This window comes from Jaculus jaculus, chromosome 12 (genome assembly GCF_020740685.1).
Source record: "Jaculus jaculus isolate mJacJac1 chromosome 12, mJacJac1.mat.Y.cur, whole genome shotgun sequence".
NCBI lineage: Eukaryota > Metazoa > Chordata > Mammalia > Rodentia > Dipodidae > Jaculus > Jaculus jaculus.
In genome coordinates, this window is record NC_059113.1 from 33,066,030 (window position 1) to 33,092,876 (window position 26,847).

Consider the following 26,847-nt stretch of genomic DNA (forward strand, 5'->3'; position numbering starts at 1 on the left):
TGTCCAGAAAAGTGCAAAGCTTAAATACAAGTGAGAAGTAATAAAATTTTTTCAAGGTAGAGCCTCACTCTGGTCCAGGCTGACCTGGAATTCACTATGTCGTCTCAGGGTGACCTCAAACTGGCAACCCTCCTACCTCTGCCTCCCAAGTGCTGGGATTAAAGGTGTGCACCACCATGCCTGGATGTAATGTTTTCTGTTAAATTTTCATTTTACAAATAAAAAGATGGGCTAGGGAGATGGCTCAGTGTTCAAAGGCACTTGTTTGCAAAGTCTGCTAGCTCAGGTTTGATTCCCTGGTACCCATGCAGAGCCAGATGCACAAGGTAGCAGATGGATCTGGAGTGCATTTGCAGTGGCAAGAGGCCCTGGAGTACCCATTCTCTCTTCCTATTCCCCCTTGCAAGTAATCAAATAGATAGAATAAAATTGGGCAGGGCCACACACCTATACTCCCAGCACTTGAGAGGCTGTGGCAGAAGCTTCACCACAGGGCCACAGAGTAAGTTCTAGGTCAGCCTGAGCTAAAGCCTCACCACGGGGCCATAGAGTAAGCTCCAGGTCAGCCTGGGCTAAGTGGATCCCAGCACAATACTACCTACGTTCCACTGACATGTTAGCATCTTTCTAATTTTCTGGTATAACATATTATTAATAAAAGATTATGAGCTGGAGAGATTGCTTAGCAGCATAAGCCAGATACACAGGGTGGCATATGTATCTGGAGGTCATATGCAGTGGTTAAAGGCCTGGTGCGCCCATTCTCTCTCTCTCTCTGTCATAGATTAAAAATAAATAAATAAATAAAATATTTTCTTAAAAGGATTAACAGAAATGCACAAAAGAGTTCAAATAGGGCTGGAGAGATGGCTTAGTGGTTAAGTGCTTGCCTGTGAAGCCTCAGTACCCTGGTTCGAGGTTTGATTCCCCAGGATCCATGTAAACTACATGCACAAGGTGGCGCGTGTATCTGGAGTTAATTTGCAGTGACTGGAGGCCCTGATGTGCTCATTCTCTCTCTCTCTCTTTTTCTCTTTCTGTCTGTTGCTCTCAAATAAATAAATAAAAATAAACAAAATCTTTTAAAGTTTCATTTATTAAAAAAAAGAGTTCATGAGCTGATAACCTCCTCCATGTAGACCAGCTTACAGAAAGCTGGAAGAAGCCATTCTACATGTAGTTCAATGGGAGAAAGAGATACCACCAGTGAAGATACTCAACAGTGGACACTGCAAGCCTTATAATTGGCCAGCCAGGCCAAATGAGCCAACGGGTGCAATACTGGCAGGTCTGTCATGGTGGAAACCAACTGCCCTCTAATTGGACTGGAGGCCTGCTCCATGGGTGGGAAACACATCCTTGATACTGAAAACTTAAAACAGGGGTAGTCATGAGCCCTAGAGGTGTAACATCTGCTGATGTCTGGAAAAATGTATATACTATGCTTATCAAACTGCCCAGTAAGCACTTCTCTTAATATTTATACCCTTATATTAACGCTACTCTCACTTTGGGTAGAGAATCTTCTCTTTTCAGATGGCAGTGATCTTGGTATGACTCAGAAGGTATCATAATGCTGGAAAGAAGTGACTGGAGTACTGAGTAACATCTCGATCACACCTTCCAAGGCTCAGGGTCTAATGCGGAAGAGGTGGCGAAAAGAATGTAAGAGCCAAAGGAAGGGTAGGACTCCTTACAACGTGCTCCCTCCAGTCATAAAATGGCCTGGATATCCATGACTTTATAGTGCCCGACACTACCTACACAAGACCATCATAAGAGGAGGAAAAGATCATGGCATTTAAATAAAAGAGAGACTGATTGAAATGGGGAGGGGATATGATGGAGAATGGAATTTCAAAGGGGAAAGTGGGGGGGTAATTACCATGGGATATTTTTTATAACCATGGAAAATGTTAATAAAAATTGAGAAAAATTTTTAAAAATGCAAAAAAAAAAAAAAAAAGAGTTCAGGGCTGGAGAGATGGCTTAGTGGTTAAGCACTGGCCTGTGAAGCCTAAGTACCCCTGTTCAAGGCTTGATTCCCCAGCACCCATGTAAGCCAGATGCACAAGGGGGCGGATGCGTTTGGAGTTCATTTGCAGTGGCTGGAGGCCCTGGCGCACCACCCTCTCTCTCTCTTTCTCTGTCTGTTGTTCTCAAATAAAAATAAATAAATAAATAAAAAAGAGTTCAAATAAAACTATCTATATTTACAAGTAGTAAAACCATGTTGGACAGAAGTGGCAATACATGTGTGTAATCCTACTGCTTGGAAAACTGAAGGAGGAGGATACCCTGTTCTACAGAGGAAGACTGTCACAATCAAATAAAAGTTAAACCTAATGTAATCCAAACATAATGTCAACACATACCTAGGCATTAAGCTCCTGTTTTTTTCATAAAACATCCTTAGGTCTTGCGGGCTACTGGCCTGTTTAAAAAAAGAACAAAGATTCCAAATAATATGGCATACTGATATTCTTACTAAATAACACAGAGAATAAGACCATGAAAGTCACAGACTGCTGAAGAAGCAATAGTTGGACATGAGGGACCCATATAACTTCTTACATAGAGTGCAAATTCTGCATATCTCGGTATACTGTAACTTATCTGAAGTCAGATTCTCAAGAGAGCCTGCAATGGAGACCCTGCTTTGGAGATCACATGGCCTACCCAACAAGCATATTATATTATGTACAATCTAGGTATATTTTAGTATTTTTTTTTTAATATTTTTATTTACTTATTTGTTTGACAGAGAAAGAGAATGGGTGTGCTAGGGCCTCCAGCCACTGCAACCAAACTCTAGATGCATGTGCCCCCTTGTGCATCTGGCTAATGTGGGTCCTGGGAAATCGAACCTGGGTCTTTTGGCTTTGCAGGCAAGCATCTTAACCGCTAAACCATCTCTCCAGCCCACAATCTAGGTATATTTTACCTAGATTTGTCTCCATAGCAACAGCACTCTTATGAATAGCTATTGGATTAGTGAAACTGCCTCTATACCCAAACCACATTGGTAAATAAAAGGAAATATCCTGGCTATGTGTGGTGGTTTGATTCAAGTGTCCCCCATAAACGTAGGTGTTCTGAATTCTAGGTTCGCAGCTGATGGAGATTTGGGAATTAATGCCTGCTGGAGATGGTGCATTGTTGGGGACAGGCGTATGGGTGTTACAGCCAGTTTCCTCATGCCAGTGTTTGGCACACTCTCTTGTTCCTATTGTCCACTCATGTGGGCCAGAGGGTGATGTCCATCCTCTGCTCATGTCATCACTCATGTGGGCCAAAGGGTGATGTCCATCCTCTGCTCATGTCATCGTTTCCCCCTGCCATTGTGGAGCTTCCCCTACAGCCTGTAAGCCAAAATAGACCTCTTTTTCCCACAAGCAGCTCTTGGTTGGGTGATGTCTACCAGCAATGCGAACCTGACTGCAACACTATGTTATTCACTTCTTCTATCTCTTTCCTCCCTTTCCCTTTCCCTTTTTCTCCTTCCTCCCCCCCCCCCCCCCCCCGCCATGTAGGGTCTTGCTCTAGCCCAGGCTAGAATTTACTATGTAGTCTCAGGATGGCCTTGAACTCACAGTAATCCTCCTACCTCTGCCTCCAAGTGCTGGGATTAATAGCAAGTGCCACCACACCCAGCCTCATTTTATATCATGTTGGGCAAACAGGTTCACTTAGCTCCAGTTTTTAGATTCAAAACTGTTTGTAACTAAGAAATCATAATATGGCATATGAACTCAAAAAAAGTTGTCACATGATCCTCTTCAGATCAGACTCTTAACAGCATGCTAGGAAAGAGGAGAGGATAGGATGAAAGACTGAAAATAATTTCTGTAATACTTTATTACCTCCCTCTCATTCAGCAGATCAGAATAGTTGTAGACACAAAGTCAGTGGTCTCTCAGAACAGATCCACACCTCATGTCAATTTTAGGACCTCAAAACTACACTAAGCAGGAAGAGCTTTTGACCGCCCATTCAGCAAGCATGAGGACCTGAGTTTGGCATATCCACTTCCCACCAGCTGCTAACCCTAACTTTGTTTTCACTAGCCTGGAAAACACCCACTAGCCTTTATGCCCAGTACAGCTGCAAAGAACAGACAATACAAAGGAAAAGAATCAACTTTTACCTATAACAAAATCAAGGTTAATCACAAAGTCAAAACACCGATTCTAAAGTAGTCCTTATTTTATAAAGCAAAGGTAACTACTAATTCAGAAGATCCCAAAACTGAGGATATAAGAAAAAGTTCAACTACCTGAAATGGTGGTTTTCCAACTAGGCATTGATATATCACTGTTCCTATACTCCACAAATCTGCCTTCGCATCATAATGTTGAGACATAATAACCTCAGGAGCCTGTATACAGAAATTCAGGAGACATGCATTATGTTAGTTATACAATTAATGTTCAATTAATGTTCATTTATTAATTCACTGGTAATGATCATTTTCCTATCAAAAAACCATTTTTTGTTTTTTCACGGTAAGGGTCTCACTCTAGCCCAGGCTGACCTGGAACTCACTATGGAGTCTCAGGGTGGCCTCTAACTCACGGTGATCCTCCTACCTCTGCCTCCCGAGTGCTGGGATTAAAAGTGTGCACCACTATGCCCAGCTTCTTATCAAAAAAACAACAAAAAAAATTTTTTTTCAAGGTAGAGCCTCACTCTGGTCCAGGCTGACCTGGAATTCACTATGGAGTTTCAGGGTGGCCTCAAACTCATGGCAATCCTTCTATCTCTGCCTCCCCAGTGCTGGGATTAAAGGTGTGTGTCACCAGACCTGGCCTATCTAAAATTTTAACTCATTGTGATATAACCCCAATCAAATGATAGCACAATGAACTTAGAACTATATTCTCAAAGCCGGGCGTGGTGGCGCTGTCTTTAAGCCCAGCACTCGGGAGGCACAGGGAGGAAGATCAACATGAGTTTGAGACCACGCTGAGACTCCATAGTGAATTCCAGGTCATCCTGGGCTACAGTGAAACCCTACCTAGAAAATTAAAAAAATAAAAAGCACTATATTCTCACAAACAATGTTTCAGGGCTGGAGAGACTGCTTAGTGGTTAAGGCATTTGCCTGCAAAGCCAAAGGACCTCAGTTCAATTCCCCAGGACCAATGTAAGCCAGATGCACAAAGTGGTGCATGTGTCTGGAGTTTGTTTGCAGTGGCTGGAGGCCCTGGCACACCCATTCTCTCTATCTGCCTCTTTCTCTATCAAATAAAAATTTAAAATAAATAAATAAATATTTATGATAAACAAGCCGGACATGATGGTGAACACCTTTAATCCTAGCACTCGGGAAGCAGAGGTAGGAGGATCCCTGTAAATTCGAGGCCACCCTGAGAAGACTACATAGTCAATTCCAGGTCAGCCTGGGCCAGTGAGACCCTACCTTGAAAAACAAAACAAAAAAAAAAAGTTGCACAAAAAGGAAAAACAAATATTTCTACTATTTCTACCTATATATACAGATTACAGTAAGAGTATTAAAGTAATACATAAAAACATGTATCAGCCAGATAACAGAAGTTCCCTCAGTGCTATGGGGGCTTCAGAATAAAATGCAATCAGAAGAAGAAACAAGAGGGAGTTAGACTGTCTCAAATATTTTTTTTTCTTTAAAAAGAAAAATCAGCCAATTGTGGTGGTGCATACCTTTAATCCCAGCACTGGAGAGATAGAGGTAGGAAGATCACTGTGACTTCAAGGCCACCCTGAGACTACATAGTGAATTCCAGGTCAGTCTGGGTTAGAGACCCTATCTCAAAAAACAAAATCAGTTGGGCATGGTGAGTTTGAGGCCCTCCTGAGACTACATCGGTAAATTCCAGGTCAACCTAGGCTAAGAGAAAGACCCTACCTCAAATAAATAAATAAATAAATAAATAATCAGTGGGTGTGGTAGGTCACGCCTTTAATCCTAGCACCCACATGAAGCAGGATACAAAAAGTGGTGCATGCATCTGGAGTTCTTTTGCAGCAGCTAAAGGCCCTGGTGCTCTCTCTCATTCTCTACCCCCACCTCTCCTGGGCCTTTAATCCCAGCATCAGGAGGCAGAGGTAGAAGGATCATTGAGAGTTCAAGGGTGGCTTGAAACAAGAGAGTGAATTCCAGGTAAGCTTGGGCTAGAGTGAGACCCTACCTTGAAAAACTAAAAAAAAAAAAAAAAAAAAATCAAGGCCAGGGCTGGTGAGATAAGATAGCCCAGTTACTCAAATGCTTGCCTTACAAGAATGAGGACTAGAGTTTGATTCCCAGAGCTCAGGTAAAAAAAAAAAAAAAAAAAAAAAAAAAAACAGCCAGGCATAGCGGCGCATGGTTGTAATCCCAGTACTGGGAAGGCATAAACAGGCAGATCCTTGGGGCTCACCGGCTATCTATTGTAGCCTATATAGGAAGCTCCAAACTATGTGTCAAAAATAAGAAGAAAAAAAAAAGCAGGACCTGGTGGCACACTAGAATGATCATTGTGAGTTTGAGGCCAGCCTGGGACTACAGAGAAACACTATCTTGAAAAAAATAATAAAAGGTAGACAGCAGGACAGCATTTTTTTTTTTACTTCTGCGATAGCAGGGATTGAACCCAAGGCCTCACATATGCTTGGTAAGGCCTTCACCACTCAGCTATACCACAACTAAATCAGCTTTCACTAATAATCAGCCAAAGCACAATGTTCAAGGCTGAACTAATTTCTTTTATTGTTTTATTTATCTATATTTTTATTTATATTTTTTAATTTTTTAAAATTTATTAACAACTTCCATGATTGTAGACGATCCCATGGTAATGCCCTCCCTCCCCCTACTTTCCCCTTTGAAACTCCATTCTCCATCATATCCCCTCCCCCTCTCAATCAGTCTTTTTCTCATTTTGATGTCATCATATTTTCCTCCTATTATGATGGTCTTGTGTAGGTAATGTCAGGCACTGTGAGGTCATGGATACCCAGGCCATTTTGTGTCTGGAGAAGCACATTGTAAGGAGTCCTACCCTTCCTCTGGCTCTTACATTCTTTCTGCCACCTCTTCTGCAATTATTTATATTTATTCAGATAGGTAGAGAGAGAGACAGACAGACAGAATGGGCACACCAGGGCCTCTAGCCACTGCAAACAAACTCCAGACACATGTGCCACCTTGTGCTTTATGTGGGTACTGGGGAATTGAACCTGGATCCACAGATTTTGCAAACAAGCACCACCTTAACCACTGAGACATCTCTCTAGCCCATTTTTTTGTTGTTTGTTTTCTGAAGGTAGGGTCTTGATCTACCCAGACTAACCTGAACTTAAGTCTCAAGTTGGCCTTGAACTCACAGTGATCCTTAGTCTTCTGAGTACTAGATTAAAGCGTGTGCCATCATGCCCAGCTTTGTCTGTCTTTTGAGACAGCGTTTTCGTATATATAGCCCAAGCAGGCCTTAACTTTTTTCCCCCCCTGGCTTTTTGAGTTATTACTCTAGCCCAGGCTGGCCTGGAACTCACCAGTGATCATCCTACGTTTGGCTCCCTAGAGCTGGGATTAAAACCACCATTCCTGGATTAATATTTTTATTTACTTGAGAGACAGGAAGAGAAAGACAGTGTGTTAAGTATGGGTGCATTAGGGCCTCCTATTACTACAAACAATTCTAGGTGCATGCACCACTTTGTGCATCTGGCTTTACGTGGGTGCTAGGGAATCAAACCCAGGCTGTTGGGCTTTGCAAGCAAGTGCCTTTAACCGCTGAGTCATCTCTCAAGTCCCTGTTTTTTAAATTTTTTGTTTTGTTTTTTCTTTTTCAAGGTAGTGTCTGTCTCGCTGTAGCCCAAGATGACCTGGAAGTCACTATGTAGACTTAGGGTGGCCTTGAAGTCACAGCAATCCTCCTACTTCTGCCTCCCCAGTGCTGGATTAAAGGTGTACATCAGCATGCCCACCTTAATTTTTTAGGACAAGGTCTCCAGGCTGGCTTGGAACTCGCTACGTAGCCCAAACTGGCCTTGAATTCATGATTTTCCTACCTTTGTGCCAAAACACAATTCAAGTTTTTTTTTTCTTTTTTGTTTTTTTTTTGAGGTAGGGTCTCACTCTAGCCCAGACTGGCCTGACACACATTCCAGGTTGGCTTTACATAGTTATGGGAATTGAACGCAGGCCACTAGGCTTTGCAAGCAAGCATCTTTAACCACTGAACAATCTCTCAGCCTAATTTTTCGTTTCTTGTTTTAAAACTGGTCTCATGATATAATCCAGGGAAACCCAGAACTCACTATGTAGCCCAGGCTGGCCTGGAACTTATGGTGATCTTTTTTTTTTTTTTGGTCAGCTTCCTGAGGGCTAGGATTACAACTATGACCTATCATGCTCAGCTTAATAGAAATTTCTAACATAAACACATCTTCAACCGAACTTAAATAGATGTATTTACTCCACATAATTCTGAAGCTCCAAAATTATTGAGAATTAGAATCAGAGCCGGGCGTGGTGGCGCACGCCTTTAATCCCAGCACTCGGGAGGCAGAGGTAGGAGGATCACCGTGAGTTCAAGGCCACCCTGAGACTACAGAGTTACTTCCAGGTCAGCCTGGACCAGAGTGAGACCCTACCTCGAAAAACAAAAAAAAAAAAAAAAGAGAATTAGAATCAGAATTAGAAAGACGTTTGTAGGTTTCATATTTCACATTGATTTAAGGTTCCACAGCCAACTCCTAAGAGATATGATATCTATATGAAAGAATAAAGTAGTAAGATAATAATATTTTTTAGCAGTAACAGTGAGGCTAATGGATAAAATGTGTTCAATACAGGGATCTTGTCAAGATAAACATTATGCAAAAAGCATATTCAAAGTATTCTTAATTATTATACATAAAGTATTAACACAACTATACTTTATGAATTTTTATCTTGAATTGAATCTAACAAGGGATTTCTATCATATTGCTATAGCTAAGACTTCCAGTACTATATTAAATAAAAGTGGGGACAGTGGACACCCTTGTCTTGTTCCTGATTTTAGTTGAAAAGCTTCCAGTTTTTCCAATTTAGTAATATGTTGGCTGTAGGCTTGTCATAAATAGCCTTTATTATATTGAGATATGTTCCTTCTATTCCCAGTCTCTGTAGGACTTTTATCATGAAGGGATGTTGGATTTTTGTCAAATGCTTACTCTGCATCTAATGAGATGATCATGTGATTTTTGTCCTTCAACCCGTTTATATGATGTATTACATTTATATATTTTTATATATTGAGCCATCCCTGCATCACTGGGATAAAGCCTACTTGGTCAGGGTGAATGATCTTTCTGATATACTCTTGTATTCTGTTTGCCAATATTTTGTTGAGAATTTTTGCATCTATGTTCATGAGGGAGACTGATCTGTAATTTTCTTTTTTTGTTCTATCTTTGTCTGGTTTTGGTAGAATTCCTTCTTTTTCTATTTCATGGAAAAGCTTAAGAAGCAATGGTGTTAGCTCTTCCTTGAAGGTCTGGTAAAATTCAGGAGTGTATCCATCTGGGCCTGGACTTTTTTTAGTTGGGAGATTTTTAATAACTGTTCAGATCTCCATGCTTGTTATAGGTCTATTTAAGTGATTAATCTCATCTTGATTTAATTTAGGTAGGTCATATAAATCAAGGAACTCATCCATTTCTTTCAGATTTTCATACTCTGTGGAGTATATGCTTTTATAGTATGTCCCTATGATTTTTTGAATTTCTTTGTCATCTGTTGTGATGTTACCTTTTTCATCTCTAATTTTATTAATTTGTGTCTCTTTTCTCTTTCTTTTGGTCAGATTTGCTAAGGGTTTATCGATCTTGTTTATCCTTTCAAAGAACCAACTCTTTGTTTCATTAATTCTTTGGATTGTTTTTTTGTTTCTATTTCATTCATTTCTGCCCTAATCTTTACTATTTCTTGCCGTCTACTGATTTTGGGTTTGCCTTGTTCTTCTTTTCCCAAGGCTTTAAGGTGAAGCATTAGGTCATTTACTTGCAACCTTTCTAATTTCTTAATATAGGCTCTTAAAGCTATAAATTTACCTCTTAGAACTGCCTTCATTGTGTCCCATAGATTTTGGTATGTTGTGTTCTCATTATCATTTGACTCTATAAATTTTTTGATTTCCTTCTTGATTTCTTCATTGACCCATTCATCATTTAGTAGTGTATTGTTTAGTTTCCATGATTTTGTGTATGCTCTATAGCCTTTCTTGCTATTGATTTATAGTTTGATTCCATTGTGGGATTTCTATCATAGCTAACACTCTTAAACAAGAACAAGGGCTGGAGAGATGGCTTAGTGGTTAAGGCATTTGCCTGCAAAGCCTAACGACCTTGGTTCTATTCCCTAGTACCCATGTAAAGCAAGATGCACAATGTGGCACATGCATCTGGAATTTGCTTGCTGCGGCTAGAGGCCCTGGAGCACCAATGCTCTTCTCTCTCTACTTGCAAATAAGTAAATGGAAAAAAAAAAAAAAGAACAAATAGGCAATAACTTGTATAGTCCACTACCCTAAAACAAGAGATATTTGTATGAAGGCATTAACAACATAATTAATATTAGTAATATAAATATAACTTAGGTATAAAACATCCCAAATAAAAAAAAAATCACTGTTTCCAGGATATGAACATTACCCTGAAAGCCCACTGCCAAAATGGAACTTCAAACTGCAAGGTAGGAGCCTCACTCACCATGTACATTGGGGATCCACACAGTGTTGCTGCCATCATGTTACTATGTAGGTAACGAGCAAAACCAAAATCCGCTATTTCACAAAATAAAAAGTAGAAAAACAAATGACACTTTGCTCACATTTCACATATATCATATGATTCCTCATGACACACGAAGGCACAAAAGAACTGTGGAAAATAAAGTGTTCATTGAACAAACCTGTCCATCAAGAGGAGAAAAGCAGCCGTCTCAATTTTAATAACTTAAAAACACAGTAGTCATAATCAATTATACCAATCATTAATCTACTGGTATTTTAATAAAGAAGAACCAATTTTTCAAGCAAAAATACTAACTGTAATTAATGATTAATATAGGTCTCATTAAATATTAATACCAGATACAGAATTTGAACTGCCTTTACTAACCTAATTTGTTTTGTGTGTGTGCATGCACATCCACGTAAGTACACAGACATGCCACAGCACACATGTGAAGGTCACAGGACACCTTTCAAACTGGTCCTTGCCTTCCTTCCACCTTGTTTACAGGCAGGGTTCAGTGGTCCTTTTGCAAGCTTGTGGGAGATCACCTGTCTTCACCACTTTGCAAAGGTGCACTGAGATTACAGAAGCCCTCCATGCCTTCCCACTTTTACGTAGGGTCTGAGGATCCATATTCAGTTGTGGCAAGCACTTTTTCCATTGAGCCATCTCCTCAGCCCATCTTCAAATAATTTTAGGTACAAGAACACTAAAAAAGCCTCCAAAGGCTGAATGAGATCTTTCAGATCCCTATGTCAAAAAGCTTATGAACTGGGCTGGAGAGATGGCTTAGCGGTTAAGCACTTGCCTGTGAAGCCTAAGGACCCCGGTTTGAGGCTCAGTTCCCCAGGTCCCATGTTAGCCAGATGCACAAGTGGGCGCATGCGTCTGGAGTTCGTTTGCAGAGGCTGGAAGCCCAGGTGCGCCCATTCTCTCTCTCTCCCTCTATCTGTCTTTCTCTCTGTGTCTGCCACTCTCAAATAAATAAATAAATAATGAACAAAAAATATAAAAATAAAATCTTATGAACTGCTGGACATGGTTGTGCATACCTTTAATCCTAGCACTCAGGAGGCAGAGGTAGGAGGATCACTGAGAGTTCAAGGCCACCCTGAGACTATATAGTAAATCACAGGTCAGCCTGGACTAGACTGAGACCCTACCTCAAAAAACAAACAAAAAAAAAATTGTATGAAAGGCTGGAGAGATGGCTTAGCAGTTAAGCGCTTGCCTATGAAGCCTAAGGACCCCAGTCCAAGGCTCAATTCACCAGGAGGCACTTGCATCTGGAGCTCTTTTGCAGTGGCTGGAAGCCCTGGTGCACCCCTTCTCATTCCTTCTCTCTCTCTCTCCCTCTCTCTCTCTCTGCCTTTGTCTGTCACTCTCAAATAAATAAATAAATATAAGCAAAAAATCGTATGAGCTAAAAAAAATCAGATTTATTAATTTGCTGCCAGTCTTAGTATATCCACTTCCCTTTCCCCAAAAAACAGGATTTGCTCCATGTTTGGCCCTCTCATATGTACATTATGCTACTAATAAGGCAAAGAATTCATGTATCTCAAAAAATCTCACTGAATCCCAAAATTTTCAAAACTGCATCAATAAAATCCACTCTTATAAAGCTGAACTAAAATTACCTAAAGTACTGAGCCTCAAAAGGTCCTTCCCATGAAGAAGACAGGGCTGTTTACCTATTTTGATGCGAATACCACTGACACTTGACTTCCTGCGACTAGTGTAAGACAACAAAATGTTCTGTGGTTTGAGGTCCCTGTGGATTATTCCTTTGCTGTGCAGGATCCGCATGGCCGCAGCAATCTGATGAAGAAACACTCTGATGGTATCTTCACTGAGAGTCCCTTTAGCTGGGAGAAAAGGAGTCACATAAGTATTTAATAACACAAAATCCAATGACTTCTACATATCCCAGCAAAAGAATCCAGTTAAGGGAGTAAAATAATTAAGTGGGATTCACATTTGTTACCTGAACAACTGAAGTCTACAAAGGGATTTTTTCAAACTGACAGATACCTAACATTTGTTACCTGAACAACTGAAGTCTACAAAGGGATTTTTTTCAAACTGACAGATACCTAAAGTGACGAAATACGTGCCTAACACTGTAAACTTAGTCAAAAGCTGAGGTCAGCCAGGCGTGGTGGTGCACACCTTTAGTCCCAGCACTCGAAAGGGCAGAGGTAGGAGGATTGCCTTGAGTTCGAGGCCACCCTGAGACTACATAGTTAATTCCGGGTCAGCCTGGGCCAAAGTGAGACCCTACCTCAAAAAATAAAAAGCTGGGTGTGGTGGGTGGTGGCGCACGCCTTTAATCCCAGCATTTGGGAGGCAGAAGTAGGAGGATCACTGCGAGTTCAAGACCACCCTGAGACTACATAGTGAATTGCAGGTTAGCCTGGACTAGAGTGAAACCCTACGGGGGGGGGGAGGTTGAGGAGGTCATGAACCCTAGAAGAATAACACCTACTGTTGTCTGGCTAAATGCATATATTATGCTCACCAAACTGTCCTGTAAGTAATTTTTTATGTTTATACCATATATTAATGCTACTCTCACTTTTGGTTAAAGAAGCTTCTCTTTTCAGATGGTGGGAAGCACTGAGGAACCAAAAGTCGCCATAGTGCTGAGAAGAAGTGATAGTGGAGTGTTCAGCACTAAGACATCTCTATCACAACCTCCAAGGTTCAGGGTCCATTGCAGAAGAGGTGGTGGAAAGAATGTTAAGAGCCAAGGGCTGGAGAGACGGCTTAGTGGCTAAGCCATTTGCCTGCAAAGCCAAGGGATCCCAGTTCATTTCTCCAGGACCCACGTAAACCAGATGCAGAAGGTGGCATATGCAATTGGAGTTTGTTTGCAGTGGATGGATGCCCTGGCACACCCATTCTTTCTCTCTCAAATAAATAAATATTAAAAAAGAAAGAATGTAAGAGCCAAAGGAAGGATAGGACTGTTTATAATGCAGTCCTCCAGACATAAAATAGCCTTAATATTCATGACCTCATAGTGCTGAACACTACCACCCAGGACCCTCATAATTGGAGGAAAAGATGATGACTCCAATTTAGAAGAGAGACTAATTAGAAAAAAGAAAAGATTCAATGGAGTCTGCTTTGGGAGGGGGACAACAGGAGTGGTGGGTGGGAATTATCATGGTTTATGTCTATGCATATGGAAGCTGTATAAAATGCTTTAAAAGGTAGGCATGGTGGAACATGCCTTTAATCCCAGCACTTGGGAGGCAAAGATAGGATGATTACTCTGAGGCCTGCCTGGGACTACAGAGTGCCAGGTCAGCCATGACTAGAGTGAGACCCTACCTTGAAAAAAGTTTTAAAAAATCACTTTAATTACATGTTGACATTTACGTCCTTAACATCCTGAAATAAATCTCTGATTTAAAATTACCAAATATTGTTTTTAATTTTTAATTTCTTTATTTGAGAGCGACAGACAGAGAGAAAGACAGAGAGAGAGAGAGAGAGAGAGAGAGAGAGAGAGAGAGAATGGGCGCTCCAGGGCTTCCAGCCTCTGCTACCGAACTCCAGACGCGTGTGCCCCCTTGTGCATCTGGCTAACGTGGGACCTGGGGAACCGAGCCTCGAACCGGGGTCCTTAGGCTTCACAGGCAAGCGCTTAACCGCTAAGCCATCTCTCCAGCCCAAAATTACCAAATATTTTTCTTATGAGAGCTGTTCTTATCCCAGCCCTCTTTAATTCTCTGGGGTTCTTTTTTCTTTCCTCCTTTTTTTAAAAAAGGTTTTTGAGGCAGACACTGGCAAGTTGCCTGTGCCCCTCCACCCTGTAGTCCCAGGCTGGCCTCAAACTCAGAGATCTTCCTACCTCTGCCTCCCGAGCACTGGGATTAAAGGCATGTGCCATCACACGAGGATCAAGGATTTTCTTTCCTTTCCTTCTTTCTTCCTTTCTTTTGATCCTTGTTTTTTTTGTTGTTTTTTTTTTTGTTTTTTTTTGTTTTTTTTTTGAGATAGGGTCTCCCTCTAGCCCAGGCTGACCTGGAATTCACTATGTAGTCTTAGGGTCTCCTCGAATTTATGGCAATCTTCCTACCTCTGCCTCCCAAGTGCTGGGATTAAAGGCGTGCGCCACCATGCCCAGTCTTCTTTTCTTGATACATACTGTAAAAAAGAATTCAAAGTACTCTAAACATATCATGTCGAAACTCCCCTATTATCCCAGGAGATGAAATTTAGAAATTTGGAGCACATCATTTTTTTGTTTTTTTTTTTTAAAGAGAGAGAGAGAAAAAAACAAAAAGAGGAGAGAGCAAGTGAGAGTATGGCAGTGCCAGGGCCTCCTACTGCTACAAACTCCAAACACATGTGCCACTTTGGGCATCTGGGTTTATACTGGGAATTGAACTCAAGTCATCAGGCTTTATAAGTGCCTTTGACCATTGAACCAGCCCCTGAGATAGTTTTGTTTTGTTTTTGTTTTTTGAGATAAGGTCTCACTGTGACCCAGGCTAACCTGGAATTCACGAGGCCTTGAACTCAAGGCGATCCTACCACCTATGCTTCCCAAGTGCTGGGATTAAAGGTATACACCACCAAACTCAGCAAGATAGTTTAAAAAAAAAAGAAAGAAAGAAAGAAAAGAATTTACTTATTTATACAAGCCAACATACAAATTATGCCTATTAATGAGTGGGCCAAATCAATGACTAGAGCTTCATTTTTATTTAAATCGTATTGTTGAAATAGAAATGGATAGCATTTTTGTCCACTTTAATATTCTATATTTTATTTTTATTAATTTATTTATTTGACAGAGAGAAAAAGGGACGGAGGGAGGGAAGAAGGAAAGAAAGGAGGGAGGGAAGGAATGGGCCAACAGGACCTCCAGTCAATGCAAATGAACTCCAGACACATGTGCCACCTTGTGCATCTGGCTAACGTGGGTTCTGAGAAATCAAACCTGGGTCCATTTGGCTTTGTAGGTAAACACCTTAACTACTAAGCCATCCCTCTAGCTCCAATATTCTATAATACTTTATTATTTTGAAGGTAGGGTCTCACTCTAGCTCAGGCTGACCTGGAATTCACTATGTAGTCTCAGCCTGGCCTAGACAGCAAGACCCTACCTCGAAACAAAACAAAACAAAGGAATGTTCATATAAATACATTTTTTGGTTTGGTTTTTTGAAGTAGGGTCTTGTTCTAGCCCAAGCTAAATACATTCTTGGAGTTCTTCCACCAGTGTTTTTATTTATTTTGAGATATAAATAGTTCAGTAATGGCAACCTAGTCGAGCCTTCTGAAGGAGAGAGTTTCTATAGGATTTCTTCCTTCTTGGGAAAAGCAGAGGCATGGAAAAGTTAAGTACTTCACAAGTAAAGTTTATTGGGGGGAAAAAAAAACAAACAAACAGCTGGTCAAGAAAATTAGTATATAATAAATACACAAATATTTATTGAGTACTTCTATACCAGTGTAAGAATCTGAGTTAGTATAATTCAAAAACACCTCTTAGGATTAAACATACTGCTCTTTGTTGAATATTGACAGATACACACAAAATTACCTTGCAAATAATCTGCCAGGTCTCCACCATTGCAATACTGATAAAAGAAAAAGTAATTAAAATAAGGACAGTGATTCAAGATTAACTCAATCAATTCTGTTAATTTAAAAAAATCATTTGTATATAAATTTTAAAATATTACATAATCAAAATATTAAAACTTTGTATTACTTATAACATAGACTCTAAGTTACTACATCAGCTTTATTAATTCAAGATTTCTAATAACAAGCTACTGTCAACACTGGTATCATACACACATACCTCCATCACCAGAAAGACAGAATTGGGTAATTCCTAAAAAGTAAACATAAATATCACTTACTGAAAAATTAAACATTAAGCTTAAAAATAGTGATAGTGAATAAAAATATACTTATTTACTATTAAATAAAGTAAATCCAAAAATTCTAGCACTTGGGAGGCAGAGACAGAAGGAATGCCACAATTACAAGGCAAGCCTGATTGACAAAGCTATACTCTTTCTCAAATTAACCAAACCAAAAATGTAGTCTTTTTTTTATTTGCAAGAGACAGACAATGAGTTGTCAGGGCCTCCTGCCACTACAAATGAATTCAAGATGCTCTATATCGTGCTTCTGTCTTTACTTAGGTACTAGAAAACTGAACAAGCACCATTAACCACTGAACCATCTCTCCAACCCCACAATTCAAAAAAGAAAGAAAGAGAGAGAGAGAGAGGGAGGGAGGGAGGGAGGAAGAAAGAAAGGAAAAGAAGAGAAAAGAGAAAAAAGAAAAGAAAAGAAAAGAGAAAAAGGCATGATAAATTAGCAATTGGTAAAAAGGAAGGCTTCTTTGGCTCTCAGGGAAGTATTTCCACTTAAAAAAGTTTATGGGCTGTGTAGCAAACTGACATATAATCCTTCTTAGCAAGACTAAATGCACAATCTGATTTCTTGAACAGATGGCTCAGGATGAGTAGTTTGTATTCTATTGTTTGTTTATTCAGGACAACCAGGAAATTGTTGACAAAAGGAAAATGTTTATGACATTCTACAAGGATATATTCTAAGATTTTAAGGAAGTAACAATATTTTTGTAAAGTCAAATTTATGTAGCTTCAAGCATGAAGACTAGCTGACATGGTAAATAATTTTAAACGGCCTCCCTATGATTTAACTTAAGTCAATGTTTCAGTGCAGATCAAAACACAGCATTTTCAGGCTGGAGAGATGGCTAAGTGACTAAGGCCTGCACAGCCTGATGACTGGGGTTTGATTCCCCAGTATCCACACAGAGCCAGAAGCATAGAGTGGTGCATGCACCTAGAGTTCGGTAGCAGTAGCTAGAGGCCCTGGCATGCTCATTGTCTCTCTCTACTTGTAATTACATAAATAAAAATATTTTAAAACATATTTTATTTATTTATTTGAGAGAGAGAAAGAGGCAGGGAAAGAGAGAGAATGGACAAGCCAGGGCCTCCAGCCACTGCAAATGAATTTCAGATGCATGCGCCCCTTGTGCATCTGGCTTATGTGGGTCCTGGAGAATCGAACCGGGATCCTTTGGCTTTGCAGGCAAACGCCTTAACCACTAAGCCATCTCTCAAGCCAATAAAAATGTGTGTGTGTGTGTGTATTTTTTTTTTTTTTTTTTTTTTTTTGGTTTTTTGAGGTAGGGTCACACAGTCTCACTCTGGTCCAGGCTGACCTGGAATTCACTATGTGGTCTCAGGGTGGTCTTGAACTCATGGCGATCCTCCTACCTCTGCCTCCCAAGTGCTGGGATTAAAGGTGTGTGCACCACCACACCCAGCTTCAATAAAAATATTTTTCAAAAAGTACAGCACTTCCAAGTAGAACCTGGCTTCACCAAGACCCTAAATTCAAAAGTAAAGTGAGGGGGCAATACAGAAAAGGGGAAGTATAGAGCAGTACAATTCAGAGCCTAGTCAAGAATCAGTGCTGCCTAAAAAAATGTTCTACGTCACTAGTCATCAGGGAAATGCAGATTAAAACTACATTGAGATTCCATCTCACTCCTGTCAGATTGGCCACCATCATGAAAACAAATGATCATAAATGTTGGCGGGGATGTGGAAAAAAAGGAACCCTTCTGCACTGCTGGTGGGAATGCAATCTGGTCCAGCCATTGTGGAAAACAGTGTGGAGGTTCCTAAAGCAGCTAGAGATTGATCTACCATATGACCCAGCTATAGCACTCCTAGGCATATATCCAAAGGACTCATCTCATTTCCTTAGAAGTACATGCTCAACCATGTTTATTGCTGCTCAATTTATAATAGCTGGGAAATGGAACCAGCCTAGATGTCCCTCAACAGATGAGTGGATAATGAAGATGTGGTACATTTATACAATGGAGTTCTACTCAGCGGTAAAGAAAAATGAAGTTATGAAATTTGCAGAAAAATGGATGGACCTGGAAAGTATTATACTAAGTCAGGTAACCCAGGCCCAGAAAGCCAAGCGCCACATGTTCTCCCTCATATGGGGATCCTAGCTACAGATGACTGGGCTTCTGTGTGAGAATGAAAATACTTAGTAGCAGAGGCCAGTAAGTTGAAAAGGAGACATAAAGGGTGGAGAAAGGAAGGGAGGAGGATACTTAATAGGTTGATATTGTATATATGTAATTACAATGATTGTAATGGGGAGGTAATATGATTGAGAATGGAATTTCAAACGGGAAAGTGTGGGGGTGGGGAGGGAGGGAATTACCATGGGATATATTTTATAATCATGGAAAATGTTAATAAAAATTAAAAAAAAAAAAAAAAAAAAAAGAATCAGTGCTGGAGCTGGAGAGATAGCTCAACAGTTAAGGCACTTGCCTGTAAGCCCCAAAGACCTGAGATTGATTCCCCAGTACCCACATAAAGCCAGATGCACAAAGTGGCACATGCATATGGAGTTCAACTTGCAGTGGCTGGAGGCCCTGGTAGGCCTTTTCTCTGTGTCTTTCTTCTCTCTCCCTCCTTCTCCTTCTCTCTCTCTGCAAATGTAATAAAATGAGGGGAAACAAAAACACACCTGAACCAAAAAAAATCTATTGTTGGGCAGGAAAGATGGTTTCAGCAGTTAATGGTGCTTGCTTGCAAAACCTGAAGGCACAGGTTTGATTCCCTAATACCCACATAAAGCCAGATGCACAAACTAGCACAAGTATCTGGAGTTTGTTTGCAGTGGCAGGGGGTCCCAGAGTGCCTATTTCCTCTCTCTCGTTCCCTCCTTGCAAACAAATAAAAATATGTTTTAAACTGGGTGTGGTGGCACACGCCTTTATTCCCAGCACTCAGGAGGCAGAGGTAGGAGGATCAACATGAGTTCAAGGCCACCCTGAGAATGCATAGTGAATTCCAGGTCAGCCTGAGCTAGAGTGAGACCCTACCTCAAAAAACCAAAAAGAAATATATATATATACATATATGTTATAAAAAGAATCAGCACGTCGGACATGGTGGCGCACACCTTTAATCCCAGCACTCAGGAGGCAGAGGTAGGAGGATCACCGTGAGTTCAAGGCCACCCTGAGACTCCGTAGTGAATTCCAGGTCAGCCTGAGCTAGAGTAAGACCCTACCTCAAAAAAAAAAAAAAATACAGCACTAGTCAGCAATTCATTTCACATTGGCCTACAACAGGAGAACTACAACAATTGATGGTAAAATCTTAAAAGGCAGCTGGGTGTGGTGGGCCACACATTTAATCCCAGCACTAAGGAGGCAGAGGTAAGAGAATTGCTGTGAGTTAGAGGCCAGTCTGGGACTACAAGATGAGTTAAGCCTGCTGCACAATGTGACACATGCAGCATCTGGAGTTCTTTTGCAGTGGCTAGAGGCCCTGAAGTGCCCATTCTCTCACTTCTTCTGTATCCTTGCTTGCAAATAAATAAATAAAAATATTTCAAATACTAGTACAGAGATGTCTTAGCAGTTATGGTGTTTGCCTATGAAACCTAAAAACTCAGGTTTGATTCCCCAGTACCCACGTTAGCCAGATGCACAAGGTGGCACATGCATCTGGAGTTTGTATGCAGTGGCTGGAGGCCCTGGTGCGACCATTCTCTCTCTCTCTCTGCCTCTTTCTCTGTCTGACTGTTGCTCTCAAATAAGTAAAAATAAAAATTCAAAAATTCAAAACGGGCTGGAGAGATGGCTTAGCAGTTAAGGAGCTTGCCAGCAAAGCCAAAGAACCCAGGTCCAATTCCCCAGGACCCATGTAACCAAGATACACAAGGTGGCACATGCGTATGGGCCCTGGTGCACCCATTCCCCCCCCCCAGTGAAATAAATAAGTAAAAATAAAATATTAAAATATAACTACATAGGGCTGGAGAGAGAGCTTAGCAATTAAGGCATCTGCCTGCAAAGCCAAAGGACCTGGTTTGATTCCCCAAAACCCACATATACATAAAATGACTGACATGGTGGTACACGCCTTTAATTCCAGCACTTGGGAGGTAGAGGTAGGAGGATCCCATGAGTTCAAGGCCACTCTGAGACTGTATGGTGAATCCTAGGTTAGCCTAGGCTAGAGTAAGACCCTACCTCAAAAAAGGGGGGGGGGGGGGCTGGAGAGATGGTTTAGTGGGTAAGGCACTTGCCTGCAAAGTCTAAGGACCCCATGTTCAACTCTCCAGATCCCACATAAACCAGACACACAAAGGTAAGACAAGCACAAGGTCACACATGACCACTAGGTGGCACAAGTGTCTGAAGTCATACACCAAGTCTCTCTCTCTCTCTCTCTCTCTCTCTCTCTCTCTCTAAGAAAGAAAGAAAGAAAGAAAGAAAGGAAGGAAGGAAGGAAGGAAGGAAGGAAGGAAGGAAGGAAGGAAGGAAGACAGACAGACAGACAGACAGACAGACAGACAGACAGACAGACAGATAGATAGATAGATAGATAGATAGATAGGGGAAAGCTAGACTTAGTGGCACATGCCTTTAATCCCAGCACTTGGCGGGGGGTGGGGGCAGGAGGGGGCAGGGGCGGAGGGTAGGCAGATGTAGGAGGATCACAGTGAGTTCAAGGCCACCCTGCAACTACAGAATGAGTTTCAGGTCATCCTGGGCTAAAGCAAGACCCTACCCCTAAGGAAAAAAATAAAAAAAGGTCTTCCTCATATGAGAAATATAAAGTAAAAAAAGCAGCTGGGTGTGAAGGTACATGCCTTTCTTTAATTCTAGCTCTCCAGGGGCAAAGGTAGGAAGATCGCAGTGAGGTGGAGGTAAGCCTGAGGCTACATAGAGAATTCTATTTCTAGAAATTAAATGATCTCTTTCATGAACTAGAGTTGTTTTCATTTGGTGTGTGCATGTTCACAAGTGAGAGTACAGGCATAAGCATGCCATGGAGCACATGTGGAGGTCAGAGGACAGACAACTTTCAGGGCTCAGTCCTTGCCTTTCACCTCATTAGAGCAGGAATTTCATGCTGACCACTGCTTTTGCCAGGCTAACTGTTCCCCAAACTTCCAAGGAAGATTCTCCTGCTGGCTTCCCTTCTTGCACCTATGTGTGCATGGGTTTACACATGGCAGGCATAGCTTTTTCGTGTGGCTGTTATGGTTCCAAATTTGGGCACACATGCATGCTCAGGAAATAATTTATCCAATGAGCCTTCTCCCTGGCACCCCTACACCAGGTAGATTTTAAGTACAAAACCTGATAGGATCTAGACCAATCAATATACCATATAAGCCCTAAAAATACTGACAGATCACGAAACCTTTCCAACTTTTAATAGGATATATTTTTTTTCAAAAATATTTATTTAGCTGGGCATGGTGGCGCATGCCTTTAATCCCAGCACTCAGGAGGCAGAGGTAGGAGGATTGCTAAGAGTTCAAAGCCACCCTGAGACTACATAGTAAATCCCAGGTCAGCCTGGACCAGAGTGAGACCCTACCTCAAAAAACCAAACATACATACATACATACATACATACATACATACATATTTATTTATTTACTTGCAAGCAGATTGAGAGAGACAAAGCAACAGAGAATGGGCACAGCAAGGCCTTTTGCCACTGCAAACAAAACTCCAGATGCATGTGCCACTTTGTGCATCTGACTTTTAGGTGGGTGGCTCGGGACTTGAACCTGGGACAGCAGGCTTGGTAAGCAAGTGTCTTTAACCAATATTTTCTCAAGTACAAAGTTCGACAATACCTCAAATCAGTGTTGCTTATTCATTGAATGGCATCATATAATGACTACTATAGAGAAAAAAGGGGCTGGAGAGATGGCTAAGAATTAAGGTGCTTGCCTGCAAAGCCTAAAATACCAAGTTCAACTCCCTAGCACACATGTAAAGCCAAATGTACAATGTGGTACATGTATCTGGAGTTTGTTTACAGCGGTCAGAAGCCCTGGTGTGCCCGTTCTCGGTTTCTCGTCTCTCTGCCTCTCTCTCTCTCTCTCTCTGCTTGCAAATAAATAAAAATAAAAGAGAGCTATGCTGGGCATGGAGGTGCATGCCTTTAATTCCAGCACTTGGAAGGGAGAGGGAGGAGGATCATCATGAACTCAAGGCCAGCCTGAAACTACATAGTGAATTCCAAGTCAGCCTAGCCTCGAGTGAAACTCTACCTCAAAAAAAAAAAAAAAAAAAAAGCTAGGAATTTGTAAGAGGAAGCTCAATACAAATAAATAACTTCTATTCACTCAACAGAAAAGTTCAAATTCCCATTTTGCTATTAACAGTTTAGGAAGGATATGCATAAATCTTTGAATTTTTTTCACCTATTTATTTACTCATCCAATAAATAGATAAAATAGAAATTTTCTAATAATCTTAACATGTCATACAAACCTTCAAAGCAGTAAAGATTTTCCCAGATTCAATCATTTTCATTCCTTAAACCTCTTTAAGGACCCCTTTAGAAAATAGTGATCACAAGTAGCTACCAGAGATAGGAAAGAATTAATATGGAAAAAGCAAGTGTTTTTCTAATAAAACCAATCAAGTCACTATACTATAGACAACTGAAAAGTGGTGATACTGGGACATTGGAGAATTTAGAACAGAGGCCCATCAAGGTTCAGAAAGGATAGAGGCCCATATCACCTGTGAACTGAATCACCAAGGGCTAACCAGTTACACACATGCATTCTCCTCTTCTGGTATTCAGAAATCCTCATCTAACAATCCTTTCCAGTACTTTCATCAACAAAACTGAAGTTACAGGAATTTTATTGTATCACTCTCCCATTCAAACTTCTTAGTAGATAAAACTTAATTACTACCAGGTGTGGTAGCTCACGCCTTTAATCCTATCACTTGGGAGGCCAAGGCAGGAGGATCTCTGTGAGTTTGAGGCAACCCTGAAACTACATAGTGTATTCCAGGTCAGCCTGAGCTAGAGCAATACCCTACCTCGTTTGCAGAGGCTGGAATCCTGGAGTGCCCATTTTCTCTCACAAATAAATAAAAAATAAAATATTTTAAAAAAAAACCCACATTTAATTACTAAAAAGAAACAAGTAGGGGCCAGATCTGGAACTTTCAATGACCCTCCTGCCTATGATTGGAAGGAGAAAAATTGGAGAACTTATACTGTTACGTATGAGGCTTAGCTATATTAAGAAAAAGTATGATAAAAGCAGGACATGCTGGCATACACCTTGAATCCCGGCTCTCAGGAGGTAGAGGTAGGAGGATTGCCTGGGACCAGAGAGTGAGCTCCAAGGTTAGCCTGGGCTAGAGTGAGACTCTACCTCCTTGAAAAAGAAAAAAAGTGGCCAGGCATGGTGGCACATGCCTTTGATCCCAGTACTTGGGAAGCAGAAGTAGGAGGATCACCATGAGTTCAAGGCCAGAGTGAATTCCAGGTCAGCCAGGGCCTGGAGTAAGCCTCTACCTCGAAAAACCAAAGAAAAGTTATAAAAAGTTCTGAACAGAGTCCAGAAATGGCCCTTCACATATGTGGCCATTCAGTCATTAGGAAAGCAAGTGTCTCTCTGATAAACAGCACTGGATCACATGACTGCCCATTTGAAAAAGTGAGTGAATCTCAGCCAAGTATGGTGACACATGCTTGCATATCCAGCATTCCAGAGGCAGGAGCAAACAATCATAACTTCAAGACCAGTCTGAGCTACACATCAAGCTCAAGGCCAGCCTGGAATGCATGCTGTGACCCTATTTCAAAATAAAAACAAAGAAAGTCACACCAGGCATGTTGGTGCATGCCTTTAATCCCAGCACTCAGGAGGCAGAGGTAGGAGGATCACCATGAGTTCAAACCCACCCTGAGACTAATTCCAGATCAGCCTGAGCTACAGTGAGACCCTACCTCAGAAAATAAAATAAAATAAAAAACAACACAGAAAGTCTTAACCACTACCCCAACAAAAATCAGTTCTAGGTGGTTCACACAGGTAAATGTGAATGACAAAATACAATACAGTGTCTTCATGACTCCAAGGTGGGCAAAGTCTTTATTTTTTCTATTTTGTTTTTTTGAGATAGGGTCTCACTCTAGCCCAGACTGATGTGAAGTTCATTACGTAATCTCAGGGTGACCTCAAACTCACAGTAACCCTACCTCTGTCTCCCCAGCGAGTGCTAACACACCCAGCTGAGTAGAAAGTCTTCTTAAATATACCATATAAAAACACTAAAGAAATTGGGCGTGGCGGTACACACCTTTAGACCCAGCTTTCAGGAGGCATTTGTAGGAGGATAACTAAATTTGAGGCCAGCCTGAGACTACAGAGTAAATTCCTGGTCAGCCTGGGTTATGGTGATACCATACCTTTAAAAACTAAAAAGCCAGTGTGGTGGCATTTACAAGGCTGAAGTAGAAAGGTCTCCACAATGAGTTCCTGGTGAACACGTGGTCTACAGTAAGGCCTTATCACAAAGAAGAAAACAAAACTTTTGTTCTTTAAAATAACACACTAGTAAGGCAAATGCCTGCCAAGCCGAAGTCCCCGGTTCGATTCTCCAGGTCCCATGTAAGCCAGAGGCACATGGTGGCACATGCGTCTGGAGTCCGTTTGCAGTGGCTAGAGGCCGTGGCGTGCCCATTCTCACTCTCTGTCTCTCTATCTCTCTCTCCCCCTCTGTCTGTCTCTAATAAATAAAAATAAACATGAATATTTTTTTAAAAACCACTAGCTAGGCACAGTGGCACAGCCTACAATGCCACCACTCAAGAGACTTAAAGGGGGTCTTCTAGTTAAGGTGGCAGCATAGTAGCCACGCCAAAGCAGCCTAGGGGAAGAAAAAGGCAAAAATCCAGCACAACACATTCTTCTACCAAAAAGTGAAGGTGTGTAAGGAATTACTAGCCCCAGCAGAGAAACAGGAGACCCAGAGCTTCTAGCAGCCACACAAGCAGCACAGTCAGCTCTAGGCACGGCTTTGGCAAGCACACTACTGGGAAGAGCTACACATGTGAGCCCAGCCCTGGTGAGCCACAGGAGCAGAATCCCGGTAAAGAGATGCTCCACTCACACAGCCTTCTGGAAAAGTCAAGAAGCCGGGCGTGGTGGCACACACCTTTAATCCCAGCACTCGGGAGGCAGAGGTAGGAGGACAGCTGTGAGTTCAAGACCACCCTGAGACTTTTGATATTTCCTGATTTATAGTGCCTGTCTGTCTTTTTCATCTATCCTTCTTAGAGACAGGGTCTTACTTGAGCCCAGGAACCCTAGAACCCATTATGGTCCAGGAATCTCAGCCTCCCAGTAAATAGTATTAAGGATGTGAGTTAACACACACCCTTCGGGACCACAGTTTTATTAGATTATCTGTTTGTTTTAATCCCCACTCCTGCTGGTTTTAACTGAGTGTATATATTGCTCAGTTGAATTTTATAATTCACCTGTATTTTGCTCCACCCAGCCTACTTTATATTGATTAAAGGACATTACAATTCTAAACATATACGCACCTACCCTGGGTGTTCCCAATTTCATTAAACAAACACTACTAGACTTAAGGTCACCGATAACATCAAGCACAATCATAGTGGATAACTTCAATAGCCCATTTTCATCAACTGACAGGGCATCCTGGCAAAAATATAAACAGAGCAAAAATAGAGCAAAGAGGCAACTTACAGAATGGGAGAAAATCTTTGCCAACTATATATCTGACAGAGGATTAATATCCAGGATATACAAAGAACTCAAAAAACTAAATGAGGGCTGGAAAGATGGCTTAGTGGTTAAGCGCTTGTCTGTGAAGCCTAAGGACGCCGGTTCAAGGCTCGACTCCCCAGGACCCACATTAGCCAGATGCACAAGGGGGCACATGTGTCTGGAGTTCATTTGCAAGCCCTGGCGTGTCCATTCTCTCTCTCTCTCTCTCTCTCCCTATCTGCCTCTTTCTCTGTCACTCTCAAATAAATAAATAAAAATGAATAAAAATTTAAAAAAAAACAAAACTAAATGATAAGAAATCAAACAACCAATTTAAAAAATTGGCTAAGGGGCTGGAGAGATGGCTTAGCAGTTAAGGTATTTGCCTATGAAGCCTAAGAATCCATGTTCAATTCCCCAGTACCCACGTAAGCCAGCTGCACAAGGTAACACAGGCATCTGAAG

The 26,847-nt window shown here is 41.2% G+C and overlaps 1 protein-coding gene across 2 annotated transcripts in view; it reads right to left on the bottom strand.

Annotated features, from left to right (window-relative positions):
• Ulk2 (unc-51 like autophagy activating kinase 2) overlaps positions 1–26,847 on the bottom strand; it is a 109,049-nt gene that overhangs the window by 71,299 nt on the left and 10,903 nt on the right. For both annotated transcript variants that reach the window (XM_045130961.1, XR_006632912.1), the window contains exons 4-9: positions 16,574–16,606; positions 16,310–16,346; positions 12,441–12,614; positions 10,720–10,793; positions 4,277–4,378; positions 2,376–2,434 (exon numbers count right to left, since the gene is read on the bottom strand). In XM_045130961.1, coding sequence (XP_044986896.1) covers positions 2,376–2,434; positions 4,277–4,378; positions 10,720–10,793; positions 12,441–12,614; positions 16,310–16,346; positions 16,574–16,606 — 479 coding nt within the window. The remainder of the gene's footprint in view (positions 1–2,375; positions 2,435–4,276; positions 4,379–10,719; positions 10,794–12,440; positions 12,615–16,309; positions 16,347–16,573; positions 16,607–26,847) is intronic.